Source organism: Stegodyphus dumicola, chromosome X1 (assembly GCF_044657685.1).
Source record: "Stegodyphus dumicola isolate Sdum_Otavi_A_Nest chromosome X1, ASM4465768v1".
NCBI classification, from domain to species: domain Eukaryota; kingdom Metazoa; phylum Arthropoda; class Arachnida; order Araneae; family Eresidae; genus Stegodyphus; species Stegodyphus dumicola.
This window is the reverse complement of record NC_140780.1, coordinates 256,780,789-256,798,639: the sequence shown is the minus strand read 5'-3', so window position 1 is coordinate 256,798,639 and position 17,851 is coordinate 256,780,789. Positions and strand designations below refer to the sequence as shown.

General features: G+C 34.3%; 1 protein-coding gene across 3 annotated transcripts in view; it reads right to left on the bottom strand.

Moving 5' to 3' along the window:
* Nucleotides 1-17,851, bottom strand: part of rdgC (retinal degeneration C) — a 288,353-nt gene that overhangs the window by 19,546 nt on the left and 250,956 nt on the right. For all 3 annotated transcript variants that reach the window (XM_085807574.1, XM_085807576.1, XM_085807575.1), the window contains 2 exons: nucleotides 7,859-8,004; nucleotides 5,576-5,682 (listed from right to left, as the gene is read on the bottom strand). In XM_085807574.1, the coding sequence (XP_085663700.1) occupies nucleotides 5,576-5,682; nucleotides 7,859-8,004 (253 nt within the window). The remainder of the gene's footprint in view (nucleotides 1-5,575; nucleotides 5,683-7,858; nucleotides 8,005-17,851) is intronic.

The window sequence follows — 17,851 nt, the reverse complement described above, 5'->3', positions numbered from 1 at the left end:
AAACCTTATAATTAAGAAGTAATAACTTTTCACGGCGTTAAGTGTACTTAAACCAGTATATGTGCGTTCTACCCAGTTTCTCTCTCTCTCTCTATATATAAATATATTCCCCCCACCCAGTACTGATCAAATTTACGCGAATGTACTCAGAACACTTCTTTTTATAAGCTTAAAGTACTGATTTATATTACTAATAGAGATTCTATTAACTTTTCGAAACACTTTACAAAATACTTCGGATTTTCTTTTACACATCCTACCTTTAACTACTAAACATATATACTAACACATGATTTTCGTCATGAGAAAATATTATTCGGATGCTCAATATGATGCCTCCAAAATGCCCATAACAGCAGTTACACTCGAACTTATCACAGCCTGCCTTGCTTCTCTTCTTGCTGTATTCTTACTTTTTCAGAAAAAAGGACTAAGAAGAATATAGTATGACTGTTTGTAGCTATTACTTGCTGCTGGTACGCTTCTTCCTCATATATTATTCAAAATACACATGTATACGATGCACATATATTTTAAAGTAATCTAAATAAATTTTGATAAGGTATTCAAACAAAAGTACTTCAGAAATGCAACAAAAGAAGGAAGGATTTTGCCCAGACTAGTTTGTAATGTCAGTTATTAGAACAATTTCAGAAAATTGAATTCACAAGCAAAGAATTGTGTAAAATTCACCAAAAACTTCTTTCCGAGACATACAGAAATAGTGAAACATAAAATGGAATAAGAAAATGTCAGATTTCCAACAAAATGTAAGAATTTGAGTGTGCAAAACATAAAAAAGAAATGATATTGTTACGGTTTTGGTATTTAAATAGCTAATGTTAGTAGGATTATAAACTAAATTGTTTTATTCCCCGTGCAGAGATGCGCGTGACGAATATTATGAGAAAGCTAAGCCGGAAAATTAAAAATACAAGAGCACGCGCATTTAACATTTAATAAATAAATATCTCTTTTTGATTTGGAGAAAAAGCCAGAAAATTCTCGCACATAGTTAAAACTGCTCTTGTTGACTGTACTAGCTGTTTTGAATTAAAAGATAACTACTGTGAGATATTGTAATACTGTACGAATATCTGGGGAAATTGAAGCATTTTGTTTCATTTGTTGTGATAATAATAAATTTTGCTCATTTTTCATCGAACATGTGCATTCAATTCAAACGAATCCGTACGCACGAAACAATATTTTGCCTGTATATGTTTTCGAATGATATTAGTTAGGACGTTATCTTAACCAGTTTTAAGAATTGTGAATGAAAAATAACAAAATATTAATATTAATCTTCTTTTTTTGTCTGTAACTAAAATCCTGACAATGGAATATACTGCAGCAAGCAATCGTAATAAATTATTTTTCGATTTTATGAATTCTCAGATAGGTAGCAACATAAAGATGCACTTAATACGAACTTTTTAAAAATTTATTACAATCAACGATATCCATTGCATAAACTTTAAGGAAACATTTTGTGTTAATTTACCGAATACGGTCAATATTATTTGCTTCATTTTAACACAGTTTTCATTTACAGTACTGAAAGATGAGAAGAGAACGTTTTGGTAAATGTTCCTAATTTGAGCCTAATATAATTTCTTTAGTATCTTTGACATAACCAATCAAAAATATAGTTACATTACATTGCATTTATAGAAGCTGGTTTATAGAAGTTGATACGAATGTGTAAGGGAAGTCTTGTTTTACTCTAGCCAGAGTATTAAAGTGTACCGGTAAACATAACATTTTCTTGCGTTTTTAACGAAATCTGACCGAGTTCAGTGATTCTAACTAATAGGGGAGCTTCTAATTATTTCTATTCAAACCAAAGGCTTTCAAAAAATTATAGGTACAATAATCTATATGGGTATACTTTGTACATTTTCGTAACTTTCAAAGCATTTTATTTGCAATGAAATTTGATTCCTTGCAAAATAGTGAAATGTTTGCTAACTTTTGCTTCCGAATGCAATTCGTATCTCACATATGTCCATTATTGACAACAAAACTACAAACAAATTAGAACGTAAGTGAATATTTCCTGAAATTCTCTATATTTCATTTCGAAACATTTACATAAATATTCTCATTTTAATCCTTTAGTTGGATTTTGTTTCTTCATAGTTAAAATAATTCTGTCTTGTTAAACAGCAAGGCTGTGATAAGCTCGAATATAACTTTTAGTATGATGCTTTGGTATGATGGGCATTATATTGAGAATACGAGTTATGTGGTTAAAGATAGGATATGTAGAAGAAAATCTGAAATATATTTTAGTGTTTGAAAACGTTAATAGAATCTGTTATAAAAAGTTACTTTCCAACAAATAACAAACACTATAAAAACACTATAAAAAGGAGTGTTTTGAGTATGTTGTTAAAATGTCAGCATCATAAAATAAATAAACAAGTCGAGGTTTCTTTGTGTGCCTGTGTCTGTGTGTAAACTGGGTAGAATGCACATATACTGGTTTAAGCAGACTTAACGAACGCAATGGAAAGTTTTCAGTCCTGAATTAAAAGATTTAATTCAAAGTCAGTAGGCCTTACAATAAACGGTCAAATTAGATTCAGAGATAACTAATAAGTAGTTAAGGAGAAATCACAATATAGTTAGCGTGCGTGCGTATGTGTATATATATATATATATATAATATGCAGTTTGTGCATCTAATACATATAAATACACATACATATTATATGCATATATAGTATATGCAGTTTGTGCATAATATATATATATATATATATACATATGAGGATGATTTGACATTAAGGCGCATTTTTGAGGGCGATTTCGAGGAAAAGAAATTATAAGCACATAATATTACTTTATGGATTTGAACTTAGTATATTCAAGATATTTTACAAGATAGCAGCTATATTTTGGGGCAGAATTAAGCAGTTACTATGCTTCTTCTAACGTAAAAGTGGTAAAGCCTATTAACATATTTAAGCGTTAGCCTGCCTGTGAAACAGGCATGGCTCTCAGGAGGCTATTTTGAGGAAAAAGGTATGTTCTTAAATCTTATCCAGTTTCGTCTGAATAGTTAATTAATAAAGGATGTTATAAAAATTCCTTTATGAATGACCAAAATTCATAATTTCTTTAAAACTACCATATCAGAATTTCTGTGGTTCCCGTATTTTCTCTAAAACAACGATGCTTTTAAAACGCAGTTGCTTTGTAGGATAGAAAAATCTTTACCTTAAAATATGCAAACTGCCTAATTTTATACCAAATACAATGATTATTTCTGTAATATATAAATTATTTTTGAATATCATACACTGAAAAAAGAGAAGTAATTTTTCATACAATGACACAAAAGGGGAAAGAAAAGCAGAAAAATTTATGCCCTTAGTGATTTAATTAGCTGTTTGACTTAAATAGCAAGGCTGACACTATTAGCAGTACTTTAAAAATATTCTGATTTCAAATTTTAAAATAGTCAAGGTATGGTATATATGTGGCAATTTGAAAACGAAGCCGACTATATATGAGACGACACATAACTTTATCATGTGTCTAATGAAAATAAAAAATGTTTTCAAGAACACTTGTGCCGCAATTGTACATCTGTTTACTGTTTTAGAACGCTAAGTTAATTAAACTGAACATGTGTCGCTGTCAAATGTAATATGGCTGAAATTTTTGAATAACATAGCTGTAGTCAATGAGACATAGGTATTCTGACATGATTCAGTGACGAAGTGGCAAGGTTCCGAGAGGTAATCAATCATCAAGCGCTCCCAAAGCTAAAAGAAATTCGTCAGCTGAAAAAAGAAATTAAAGCAGTGTTCACTCTTTTCTACGACAGTAAAGTAGTTTTCTTAAGGAATACGTGCGCAGTGATCAAGATGTTATTATTGCATTTAATTTGGCTATTCCGGACAGTCGTTTTAACGGACAGCATCACTAAATTTTAGAATATCAAAAGGAATGAAACTAGTCTCTTGCTCTTTGTAATAACCATTGGCAGAAGAGAGTTACATTTCGAGAGGTTTTGGTAAGAAAACCTATTCACATTTTGTCTGACTCTATATATTCTCCAGAATACTCACTCTGACTATAAATGACATCTATATTGTATAATATATAGCTATATATTGTTTTTGGTGAAGCATTTATGAAACAGACACCTATAGCTAAATTAGCGCAAAATGCACTCCAGTTTTTTAACAATTTCAAGTACACGTGTCGTCTTTGAACAGCGTTATAGTCGTTGATAAACAGAAGCAATGGATTACATGTTAGTTCCACAAAGGCAAACATAAGAACACGTTTTTATTAGATTAAAAATGGTGAATTCAGTGGTAATTCTCAATGGATGGACATAGTACCACTTTACTACTATTGATTAATGGAACTTTCAGTTTGGTTATCATTGGGTGTAAGACTTCAGTTATACCGTCACACTATTGAATTTGGTCTGCCGAATCAGAAAAGTAACCATAGAAGACTGCAAGACTACTTTTCGGCCCACCTCATCTCTTAAACAGAATAACCAACACTAAGTTAAGATACAAAATGAAACTGTTTATTAACTGGTGGGACCTGACGGTTACACAAAGTGAAAATTTGACAGGAGTAAAATTCTGCTTCGCTTGTGGGTAGACAAACAGCTCAAGCTTAAATTAAAATCAAATGTACAGTATAATATTAACTAACCAGCCTTAATCTTGTCTTCCCCTGACTAATCGCTAGCGGAGATTTCAAAACGAGCAGAAATTTTGTGCTGACGAGGTAATTTGCAACAGTAGAAAATCTAAATTAGAGTAACGGACTGCTTACACTGCCAAACGCCTTCAGACAATCTTTATACTTTAAACTAATTTTCATTCTGATGGAAGTTGACAAAAGTAGAAAAACAAAGTAATAAAATAATTTTTTAATAAAAATAAAACACTTCAGGAATTCTCTTTTGTCGTTATGTAAGTACATGGGTCACCCACGTTTAGTCATATAATAACTATTACTGCGGCGCCTTTATAAGATTTATTATAAGCATTTTGCTGCTTTTAGGAAAGAAAGGGAAAAATAACTACATTAAAAAGAAAACTTTATGATCTATTATATAAATTAAAATTAGAATTTTATCATACCTATATGTATATATAAAATTTAAAAAAATTATGCTATTATACAGATGGTCATATCTGTAACAATAACACAAAATCTTTCTGAAATTTAAGTACCAGATGAAAGCGGCTATTTTGATAATCACTTCCCTGTCAGAGAGTCGAAACGAGGGTCTTAAATAGCTTTCCAGCAATCTTCACATGCTTTCCAGCAATTATTCTGTGCAGTTCATGATCATGCAGAGTTAAGTATGGATTCCAGAGAAAGGTTTCTTGGAAAAAATAAAGGTTGATAATTTGCTACAACAGTCCATTATCTTTACTTAAAATCGGTCTCGTTTTCAAACTGCCTAACTGTGCACAAAGAAAGAATGGTTACATTATAAAATTTGCGTGATAACCTTTTGCCTATGCGAAAGGTTTAGCTTAAAATTTCTAGGTAAGTTCTCAAATGATTTAAAATAAGTTGTACTTACAAACCATATCCTTATTTCTTTTATTGAATTCTGCCATAAGAATAAACCTTTTCGATGAAATATGTCTTTTAAGTTCTCGTAGTGCAGAACGTTCCATCACCCCTTGCCTGCATAGTGTTAAGTTAAAAAAATTAAACTTAAAGCGTGTACTTTCTCTTATTTACTACATTGATGATATATTTATATTAAAAAGAAAACTAGCATACTTTTATAAAACACAGATTATTTAAATTATGCACAGTACCGTCTCCAGAATTACTAGAAGATAATTCGAAAAGTAGAAGAAAAATATACCTTTGCTTTTCGCAACTGCTATAAATTATTATTTTATTTTATAGTTTAAATCTTTTTAATGACAGAAAAATAACAAAAAAAAAAAAATTAGAAACACTCTGACAAAGAAATGTTTTCCGTTTTTTCTTCTCTCAGACTTTCATTTGTGGATGAATTTTTCAGTATTTTCATATATTTTTGGCATTATCATGTTAAATTAGCATTTTATAAGTACCTTACTTGAAGCAAAAACATGCTTAACAGACAAGGTCAGCCTTGGTATTAAGTTGTTTTTAGTGTTTTTCTTAGTTTTACTGTCCAAAGGGAGTAACAGTACAAAAAAAAAAAAAAAAAAAAAAAAGTCATTAATAGACATTAATATTCATTAAAAATTGCGGTTAATTAGAGAACAAGGCTACATTTTTATATTGCGCAATTTAATGAAGCTAGGTATAGAATTTAGAATTAAAGAAAAGTAATCGACTTCAGCAGAAGTAGGGGACCTGAAAGGAAAGAAGCTGTTTAGTTAGTTTTCACTATTCGACATTCTCATTTTTCATAACGAAAAACCTTTCCTCTACATATTATGAAATTTCGGTATTTACAGTAAGTCACAGCTTATTGTAAATGGATACTTCGATCTAATAGTTATTTAGCATATATGAGAAGAGTTTTCTATATTAACACCTAGGTAAATAAAAGTTTTAATGAAAAGCGATTAAGAATTCCATTGCAGTAAAACTTTTGTGCCAGCAGTTAATTAGAGCTGTAAAGAAAAAAAAATTAAACTGGAAATAAACAAAATAGTAAAAAAATCATAGTGCATAAATTGTGAAATAACGGAGGGAAAGAGAAATTCTTGGTTAGTTAATTAATTGATATATCAAAGCAGCCAGATATCTTTCTCTTAGGAGGTATACCTCCATAGGGACTTGCAAAGTATATTTTAATTTTATGACAGTTATTTTAATTTGGAAAGTCTTTCCTATTAATTCTTATTTCCACTTACAACTTCCTACCAGAATGAGTTTTCAGAATCGCGTTGAATGCAAATGAGTTAGAAGAAGTAGTTAAGGAAGGTTCATCTTCGTGAGAGAGAGAGCTAGGAATCCTGAGTAGCGCGTGTTTGCCTTAGGGTTAAGTCTCTCCTGAAGCTGTTACGCTCGTACATGCCTTTTGATATATTACTTTTAGTTAGTTGTAGTTTAGTTTCTTATTTCTTATACTGAGTTCAAGTCCGAGTGGAGGCTTTGTTGTAAGCCCGAAAAAGGGTCCGACTGTTATTCTTATTTGAGTGAAATAAAGGGTAGTTTAACTCTTCTTGAGTCTAATCTTTAGTTATTTGAACTCAGCGATAAGTCGCTACACAATTCACTAGGCTCCTCAACGTTTATCTTAGACAAAAGAGGTGAGGAACTCCAGACTTTCTAAGGGATACAGATCGTATAAACGCTACACATGGGAGAAAATGAAGACCCCCCACACATACAGATAACCTATTGGGGGGAATTGCAGATAGGACGAGCTACTCCATATAACCCAACTGCGAGAAGCAAGGTCCTCCCTTGTCTGCCCACTGTCCAACTGCGAGAATAAAGGTTTTTCCCCTTTGCCTGCTGGAGAATTTAACGACCTCATTCCTAAGAAGACTCCTTCCTTTGAACAACCGGAGGGTTAGTAATTAATTTTACATTTCGAAGCCAAAAAAAGCCAACAGGAAAAGATAAATAGAGAAATAGGATTACATATCACAAGAACAAGTAAAGAATACCTAATAAGCAGCACTACTGGCACTTAGCAGCTTAACAGGGTCTAGGAAATGTTTGATTACAAATTGCTCCATGTCTTTTCAAATTTACTTTGCTACGGCTAGGAAATCTTCATTTAGATGGCAAAGATAAATAGTCATCTGTAAACTACGATTACTGCATAGAAGTTTTAGTGCAGTGAATGGATACAAAAAGTCATCTTAAAAAATAATTTAGCACTAATATTGTTAAAAAAGCTTACCTCTGTCTCAGAGTAGCATGACGTGCATTCTTACTGCTCACATACATGACAGCCTGAGGTATTAAATTGGGTCCTATCAACTTAATATATGCTCCTCTATTACTGCCCATATCGTAGTAATTAGATGCTGAAAATACTGTCAGAACCTAAATGAAAAACATTTTATGTTTTAAAATTCATTGAATGTTTAATTGCATTTGAAATATCGCAGAGTAAACTATTTTTGAAACTATCGGAAGATAAATAAATTATTGATCAAACGTTTATATATGCAGAGGATTTTTAACATTTTACTTATTTTTATTTAAAAAGTAAATGCAAATACAGTATAATCAAGAAGTGACAATAATTATGTATCTATAATATTTAGTTTATTAATTCAATAAAGAGTAAATAATATAAAGTGCAGGAGATTATTTTTAAGTTCATTCATAATGTAAGGCTTGGGCTCGACGCGATTACTGATTTAGGGAAGCACATGATGGTTAATTGCCTACGATCTACTTCACTTTCGACAGAAAGCAATTTGGAGAATGCAGTATAAGAGTTCTTTATTCCTTTTACCCTGCCACTCAACTTTTGAGAAGACTCCCGGATCAAGAAATTTTAAATGCTTACATGCCGCAGAGACACTACAAGCACAAACATCCAAGCCTCGCTCGAGATTCGAACAACACACCTTCAAAGGGGTACCTGAACCAACAATTATACCAAGCACGGTCAAGCTGCGGCTCTTGGGTCCTGTAAATGTGGCTCGTGTCGTAACAAACAATAGTTTCATTTTTGAAAAATCATTGTAATTGAAATCCTGTTTCACTACATCTTTTTAGGAATCACAGTAATTAATAAATGATCGAAGGAGAACATATTCAGGGAAATTAAGAAAAATCTAATTTTTCTAATGAGCACGCTTGATATACAAATAAATAATAAAAGATATGACTAAATTAACAAAGTTTAATAATATTCAGATTCTAAAACATTCACCGCTTCAACTCTCGAATCAAGGAAACGTTTTTAATAAACACGATGAAGACGAATGATAAAAATATTTTTTAAAATAAAAATACAAATGTAGGTAGAAAACAAATTTTATAATAAGCAATCGAATGAGAACAAATTATAAAAAAGACAAAAAATTTGTAAATGCCGAGACAAATTATATAATAAAAATACTCTAAGGATTGATAGAGAACAAATGATAAATTTCCAATAAAACATGTATAAAAATGTGTAAAAGGAAAAGGACAGATTTCCTAATAAAATTACATTACAGATCGAATGAAGACAAATGATAAATTTCTAATAAAAATACATGAAAATGGATGAATGGTAAAAAAAATAGAAAATATATATAAAAATACATTAAAGATCGAATGAGGACAAATGTTAAAATCCTTAATCAAACGCGAAAGCAAAAGCGCTCAGAAATGCAACGCTTAAATAAAAATTCCCTTAAATAAAAGTTAAAAAAATTAGATTTTTTTTAACAAATTTTAGCTACATACTTTGAAAACATTTTCTTGAAAATAACATTTACAACATCTTCAGACAAATTATAGAATATCACTCTTTTTAGAAGGATACAACGTAGACTCTACGTAGAAGACGAAGTAGCGAATACTCGCTTTCTTTTTGAAGAATAAATACTGCAGAAGGTTTTAAATAACCTTTTATTTTAACTAAAATGAACAGATGCACGCACATGGTGGTCACAATTCACCACCTCCTGTGACTAACTCAAATTTAACAGAAAATAAAAATGTAAAAAATCTAATAAATTTAAAGGGCTAACGACTGGCTCCTTAGCTTAAGCAAACCGCTTAAATCGACTGCACACAGCAAATCTGAACCTAGAAATATCAGTATAACTTGAAAGGTTTCTAACACCGACTAGAGAGCTAAATTCAAACACACAGCATAAACTCGGAACTAATTCCGTTACTACTCTTCTTCGAAATCTTGAAACGCAGCTTAAATACTTCTTCTGAAACATGTTTAGACTAGCATACTACTACCTCATTTAAAAATTAACATTTCGGCAGGAAACTGAAATCAGAAGGGAAAACAAAGTAAAACTAAAAATAATTTCACATCAGAACTTATGACATGCAAATTATGCATACATTATACGTTATATACACTATACTGATACATTATACATTATACTGATACATTATACACTATACTGTTACATTATACACTATACTGATACATTACACACTATGCTGCTATATACATTATACTATATATTATATGCACTATACTGATATATACATAATACTGATATATTATACATTTAGTTGAGATACATAGCACAGTTGACTTTTTATTGTATATACATGGTTTTATACTGACCATTTATACACGAATATACTCACAATAACTCAATGTGTACTCGATATATGTACATTGTAATAATTGTGCATGTTAGAAATAGGACGAAATATACTCTGTCTTGTTTTGCATCGACCTGAATAGCATGTTTGTATCCTGCTGCACACCTTTAGGCCGTTTGACACAGATCTGTGCCAAGCGCAGAGAGTTTATCCATTACTTTTGTTAGTTTGTATATGAAATGACGTTGCTTTATAAGAAATTTACAGAACGCTTGGCGATTGGTCTGCGGGGTGGGTATATGTAGTAGAGTTGTTAGAGGACATGTTGTGACATAGTGTTCCGGAGTTCCCACTTCTCCGCAGCTGCATATATCCGTCTCACTGATGCCGCGTTTTGCAAAGTACTCCGGGAAGGGACCATGCCCCGTAATGTAGCGTATGAGCTGTGGATTACTTATAATCCTTCCCGTATCAACATATGATAGGTGATAGTAAGTTCTGCGTCCTGTCTCTCCTTGGTCCCATTCTTCCTGCCATTCAGACGTAGCGTGGAGTCTCAAGGATTTTTTGAGGTGGGATATGGGCCAGGGAATGTTGACTGGACCTTAAGTTCCACCTAGAGCCGCGTCCTTAGCTAGACTGTCTGCCATCTCATTTCCGTAATCTCCTACGTGTGCCTTAGTCCATTCCAGCATGTAGGACTGTCCATTGTTCTCTCGCAATCTTTGTTGTATGGATGCTATGGTGGGTGATGAATGTTCCGCATTATTAATGGCGTGTAAAACGGATAGACTGTCTGTCTTAATGGTTGCTTCCCTAATTTGTTTTTGTTGTAGATATTGTATGGCCTGTTCCATAGCTATAGCTTCACTTTGGAAAACACTATTAAAGTCCCTAAGGGCTCCTTGCCATTTGTGTATTATTATTGGTGGAGACAAGGCAGCGAAGGCACTGCCCATTTTGTTGTCAATTTTAGAGCCGTCAGTGTACACTGTGATATCTGACGGCTGTTCCAATACCGTAGTGATACCCTTGATTCGGACGCCTCTGCCCTTCGTGCTAGGATGAATGTGCAGGTGTGTGGCCTGTGGTTCGAAATCCTCTTGTAGAAAAAGCTCGTCGTCAAAGGTTACTGGACGTTTCAGTTGTTTGACGAGCTGCCGTGCGGCTTCTTCTTCGATACGTATGTGTAGAGGAAGCAATCCTGCTACTGCGTTTAATGCGGATGATGATGTCGTGCGATAAGCTTTAGTAATATTAAGGGCGAAAGGTCTTTGTACTGTAGATAGGTGCCTTATCTTTCTGCTTTGCATGGGGTAGGCCCATATCGCTGCGCTATAGGATGCTATTTTCTCAACTACTGTAAGGTACAGTGTCTTTTGTATGTGGGGTTTAATCCCCATCGAAAGCCTTGATGTCGACGTAGTTGTTTTGCGATGATGGTCGTACGCTGTTTGATGTCTAATATGTGGGGTATTCACGTCATTTTTTCATCAAATGTGAGCCCTAGATACTTCAGGGATCTTACTATGGGTATCCTTTGATCGTTGATAGTGATCCTTGGGCGGCGTGTCAGAGAGCCTCCTTTTTTAGGGATGAGAAGTATTTTTGATTTCTTCTCTGCTATTTGCAGTTTTTGGGAGTTGCATAGTGACTGGAATTGTCTGCAGACTTCGTTAGAGTGTGTCTGCAATACTTCTCTTGTTTTCCCGCTGACCACAAGTGCGGCGTCGTCGGCATAAGCGAATATTTTTGTGTGCGAGGGCCATGATGTTGTAAGGACGTTATTGAACGTGATGTTCCATAAATGTGGTCCGGCACATGAGCCCTGTGGGCAGCCTATTGTTTGGTCTTTTTGGATGATTCCGCTGTTATGGATTACTATTAAGCGGCGTTCTGTGAGATAGTGGCACAGTGTATGGTAGATGTTGGATGGACAGTTTGCCTGGCGTAGTGCATGCTTGATGGCCGGCCACCATAGAGAATCGAAAGCGCTCCGAAGGTCGATACTTATCAATGCTGTATGGAGGCCGTTGTTTCTGTTATGCAAAATTGATTCTTTGATGTCATGCAGTGCGTTCAGTGTTGAGGATCCTGTTCGAAATCCGTACTGCCTTGAGCTGAGATATTGCATTTGGTGTAGGTGGTGTCTTAGCCGGTTCATAAGTAGCTTTTCATAAATTTTTCCCAAGGCTGCGAGTAGACATATCGGCCGATATGAACCAGGATCTGTGGGGTCTCGGTTTTTCTTTAGAAAGAAGACCACCTGGCCGATCGTAAAAGCTCTGGAAAAGGTACCTGTGACCAGAAGTTTATTGAAGTAAACTACGAAGAACGTGAGATGTGCCGTTATGGCGACTTTTGTAATGGCGTAATTAATCCCGTCTGGGCCGGGAGCTTTCTTTCGTGGGAGTTTACGTAAGATTTGTTTGATTTCAAGGTGATTGAACTCTGCATCTGCTGGAGCTGTTGTATTGGTGTCGCTATTCCTTATTGCTGCATGCTGAACAGTGTCATCCGCCGCATTGTCCTGAATAAAGACTGTGTGCATAACTCTTTCCAACGTGTCTGTAGTAAGGTTATCCGATATATTTGATGTGGAGAGGAGATGAAAGTGTGTCGGTTTGAAAAGTTTTCCTGTTGCAATTTTATGATGTATTCCGTATGTATTTGTGGTTATTGTGCAGAAGTTCCTCCATGCATTTATCTTGGCCTGTATAATCATGCGTTTATAGACAGCTCATTCTCTTTGAAATGTTGAAAGGGTGTTTGCGGCTTGATTATTTCGCCGTTCCTGCTTGAGGCGTCTCCTTAGAGCTCGGCATTTGCGCTGCTGTGTGCACAGTTCTCCTGACCACCAGTTTAGAGTATGCAGTCGTTTTGAGGTTCTGACTGGAAACTGTATTTCACACGTGGCCTGGATGGTTTCCATTATTTTGTTTGTGAGCGTTTCCATGTGCTATTGTGTATAAGCGTGATCCAGCAGGGTTTCTAGGGACTAGAGTTTTGTGCGAATGTCTCGTGTAAATGGACGAATTTTCCTGCCCGGAAGGTTATATCTTCTGATGATGGTGACGGAAGTGGCATTGTAAATATTGAAGGTAATATATCTGTGGTCTGATAGGCTGATTTCATTTGCCACCGTCCAGGCTTGGACTAGATGTGCTGCTGATGAGGTAGACATCGTGAGGTCTGGCCAGCCTCGTGCGAATAATGTGTCAAACGTTGGTGGAGCGTTGAGTGTGTTATGCACTACGAAGTTTTGTGAGGAGATGTAATCCTCGAGCAGACGGCCTTTTGAGGCTGTAGTAGCATAACCCCAGCCAGTGTTATGTGCGTTGTAGTCTCCTTAACTTGGATACTTTAGTGTGATTTAGGATCTTGTTGGTCGATTCCAGAAGGATGTCTAGGTCTTCTGCTGGAGATCAGTACTGTGAGGCTAATGCTATTGTGAGACTATTAACTTCTAGTAGAATAGCTACATTGTCGTGTTCTAAGGTTATTATCATACGTAACCAGTCTGGGTTGCAGCAGATCAATATAGCTCTTGGGGTTTGTTCGGGATTCGGTTTTTGGAATATATGCCATTGTAATGGAAAGCCCATTGCCTGTGCATTTCGGGTATAAGGCTCTTGTATGAATAACAAGTCTATCTTTTGCTCAGTTGCGAAGACAACTGCTTGGGCAGTTGCGGCCTTTGCCCGTTGTAGATTGATTTGGAGACATTTGATTGGCTGAGTGTTAGTTTTGACCATCCTGTTAATGATCGCAGGATTAAATACCAGTCATTATCCTGTTAATGATGTCTTGCTTAGCTGTTTGAGGAGTTGAGGTATCTTGTGGCTGTCTCCGCAGTATCTGAACAGGCTGTTCAGTAGTCTGTGTTGTCTCGCTGAAGTTGTGCTGCCCGCTGGTATTCAGGGCATTCTGGATGGTAAGGAGGGTGTCGCTGGTCGTGTCTTGTCCCAAATTTGAGATTGGCTTCGCTGCAGTTAATGCATTCCGCAACTTCAGAGCTACATTCTCGGACGCTGTGGTTTCCAGCGCAGTAAGCGCAAAAGCTCTTTTTCCTTTTGCACACTTCCTGGGTGTGTCGCAGTTGTTGGCACTTGTAGCAACGTTTAATTCCCAGAAATTCCGTGACTGTGTGCGGTTGCCACCCTGTGAAGATCCTTCGTACTCGGATTGCCGCAGCATAACTGCTGGGTTCACAGTCGAGTACCCATTTGACTCTATTTGGTCGTCTGTTCTTGAGTCTGAAGGCCGCTTTGAAGGTACAGAAAGAGGCGCAGCCCCCCATCCACCTAATCGATTTGATTTTATGACTTTTCCAGGGGGCGCCAAGTTAAAAACCACATAATAAAATATGCCCATTAGGATATAACCTAATGGACCTTAACGGCACAATAATAATGAAAATAAATAGAATGAATGGTTAGAAACTAACTAAACAAAAGGACAAAACACAAGACACAGACCATGCTCTATCATAAAAACACTAAACACATGTTAAATCAAAATTCCGACATTAACACGATTATTATTAATAAAATTCATTAATTCCCTAGCAAATTCAAATTCAGTGTTTTTTCCAGTAAATGTATTAATATGTCCAAACTTTTTTCTTATATCATAAGTTAAATTACATTCATTTACAAAATGTTTAACTGAACCCGTAACTCCAGAATTATAACATAACTCATTTTCTTGTAGACCGAATCTCTTTAGGTACTCCGGGAAACGTCCATGTCCTGTGATAATTTGATTAAGATCCAGGCAGCATGAAATACATTTATTATATGTAGGGATCAAATTATAACTGTAATCCTTTTTCCTATCAGACTCATTCCAATCCTTTTTCCACATATCAATATAAAATTGTTTTATTTTATTTACAAGAATTCTTCTGGATGGTTGGACAATGGAACACTCCCCGGATCCGCCCAAAACTGCCTCCTTGGCCAACACATCGGCCCTTTCGTTACCCAAAATGCCAACATGGGACTTAACCCACTTAAATTTCACATCATGAATTTTGGTGATTTCTTCATAGAGACATTTAATATCAACAATTAATGAGTTTTTACATTCGTAATTTTTTAAGGCCTGGAGACCAGACAGACAATCACTATAAATTGATATTTTATAATGTATAAATAAGTTATCCTTTATCCATCTCAAAGCATAAAAAATAGCTGTCAATTCTGTCTGGAATACTGAATTAAAATTTTCCAATTTAATTTTATCATTGTAAATTTCAGTACCATAGTAATATACAACATAAGAAAAACCTATCTTACCATCGATTCCAGAACCATCTGTAAAAATGTCAATTTCACCAAATTCAACAAAATGAAATTCATAATCAATAATAACTCTTTTAGCAGGGTGTATACAATAAGGATCCAAGTTATAAAAAGCAGTACAACAAGCAAAAAATTCCTCATAATGAATAAAATCAATCTTATTAGTAGATAATAAAAATTTATTGTAATAATACCTATAAAATATAGAAAGAGGCGGTGTGCCGGCCAAGATGCAGAGAATTTCGGATGGAGTAGTTTTGAAACACCTAGTCAGTGACAGAAGCCAGGGCCGCTGAATTGTTAATAACTTATTCCTTATTCTTTGGAGTTCCGCCGCCCTAGAGCCCCAACTACCTATTCCATACATTATTATGGGTATGATAACAGCATTATAAATCATTCTGAGTACATTTCTTTTAGTAATCAATATTTTTTTTTGGAAAATTTCTTTTATGAAATAATAAAATTGCATCAGATTTCTTCTGAATTTCTTTAAAATGAAGTTTGAAATTCAATTTATCATCTATAATTGCACCTAAATATTTCATGTGATCTACTCTTTTCAACAGGGTACCATAAAATCTTAGCCTGGGTGGTCTAGTATTTTTGCCGGCCTTAGGGAAAAACATACATGAAGTCTTTCGCAAATTAAAAATCAACTTCTCATCCTCGGCCCAGTTCTTTAGAATATCACTCACCAGTTGAAAATGCTGTTCTAATTTTTCTAAAGATACATCATATATTACATATAAAATATCGTCTGCATAGCAGATCACATTTACGTATTCAGGAAGAGAAACATTTAATAACTTAAAAATAACGGCGCTCCAGAGCAGCGGAGCACTAGGCGAGCCCTGAGGGCATCCTTTATACACATTTTTAAAAATTTTAAAATCAGCATCATAAGAAAATACAACCTTTCTGTTATTAAAATAATTACACAAAATTGCAAAAATATTTTTAGGTATTTTAAAATTCTCAAGGGTGGAGAGCAATGAATTCCATATAACAGAATCAAAAGCCTTTGAACTATAGTGTTTGTTAAATCATAAAGTGCATCATTTGTTGACCTTCCCGAAACAAAAAACGAACTGCCTATTTGAAATAAAATTATTCTCCAAGAAAAAATGATATAACCTATTGGTAAGCAATTTGTCCAGAACTTTTCCAAAGAATTTCAATAAACAAATAGGTCTAACTGCCTGGTCACCCTTTGGAATGAATATTACTCTTGAGATCTTCCACACTCCCGGAAAAATCGACAAACTAAAACATTTAATATAAAGTAGAACGAAAAATTTCTCAAAATTTTTAAATAAACATTTAACCATAACAGCATGTATACAGTCAATTCCAGGAGCACTTTTATTTCTCAATTTTCCCACAACATAAGGAATCTCATCTATAGAAAATAAAACATCATCAGCACCACAGTTTGGAGATGTTAAAAGTTCATCTTTAACAATACCATCCTCAGGATTTCCACAATCAAAGTTTTCCATAAAATAATCTCTAATAACATCAGAAAATGCATCAGTACTCTGCTCATCTTTCCTTATAATCATTTGAGAAGGTCTAGATTTACGTGTTGCCTATCGAAAGTAGCAATCATAGTAGTCTTTATTATCCAAAAAATGCTTCATCTTATATTCATATTTTGTCTTTTTTCGATAAAGAGCCATTTCCTTTTTACATAATACTTTTCTTTCTCTTCGAGTGTCTTCATCAATTTGTCTAACTTGATAATGTTTCCTTAAAGCCCTTATTCTTCGTTTACATCTCTGTAAATTAGCGTTCCACCAATATGTCATCTCTACTTTCCTTTTACGTAAAATTAGATGTTTCTTAGCATTCTTTATACTATTAAGTTTTCAAATTCCTCAACAAATTCATCAAGGATAACAGGATCATAAATTCCATCCAATCTTTTTCTCATCTGATCTATATTTGGTCTTAGTTTTCTGCAAAATTTATTCAGTCTATAAATATTCTTTGTGAACACAATATTTTTATAATATATTGGCAGGACATCACAGATTTCAAAGGATACATACAGGTGATTGCTTAAACTTTCCTCTTCATAAATCTTCAGTTCGGTATTAAATGTCAATAATGAGGAAGAACCTAGGATTAAATCTGTCCAACCCTCCCCGACAGCAGATACAAAAGTTGGTAAAGAGTCCATTTGATTAAATAAAATCATATCATTCTGTATTATAAAATCCATAGTTAAAGATCCCCGATTATCAACTATTCTTGCCCCCCAGTTAAAATTTTGGAATTAAAATCACCAATAATAATAAAATACTTATACATTTCCAAAACTTGTTCCAACCTTGTTAAATGTA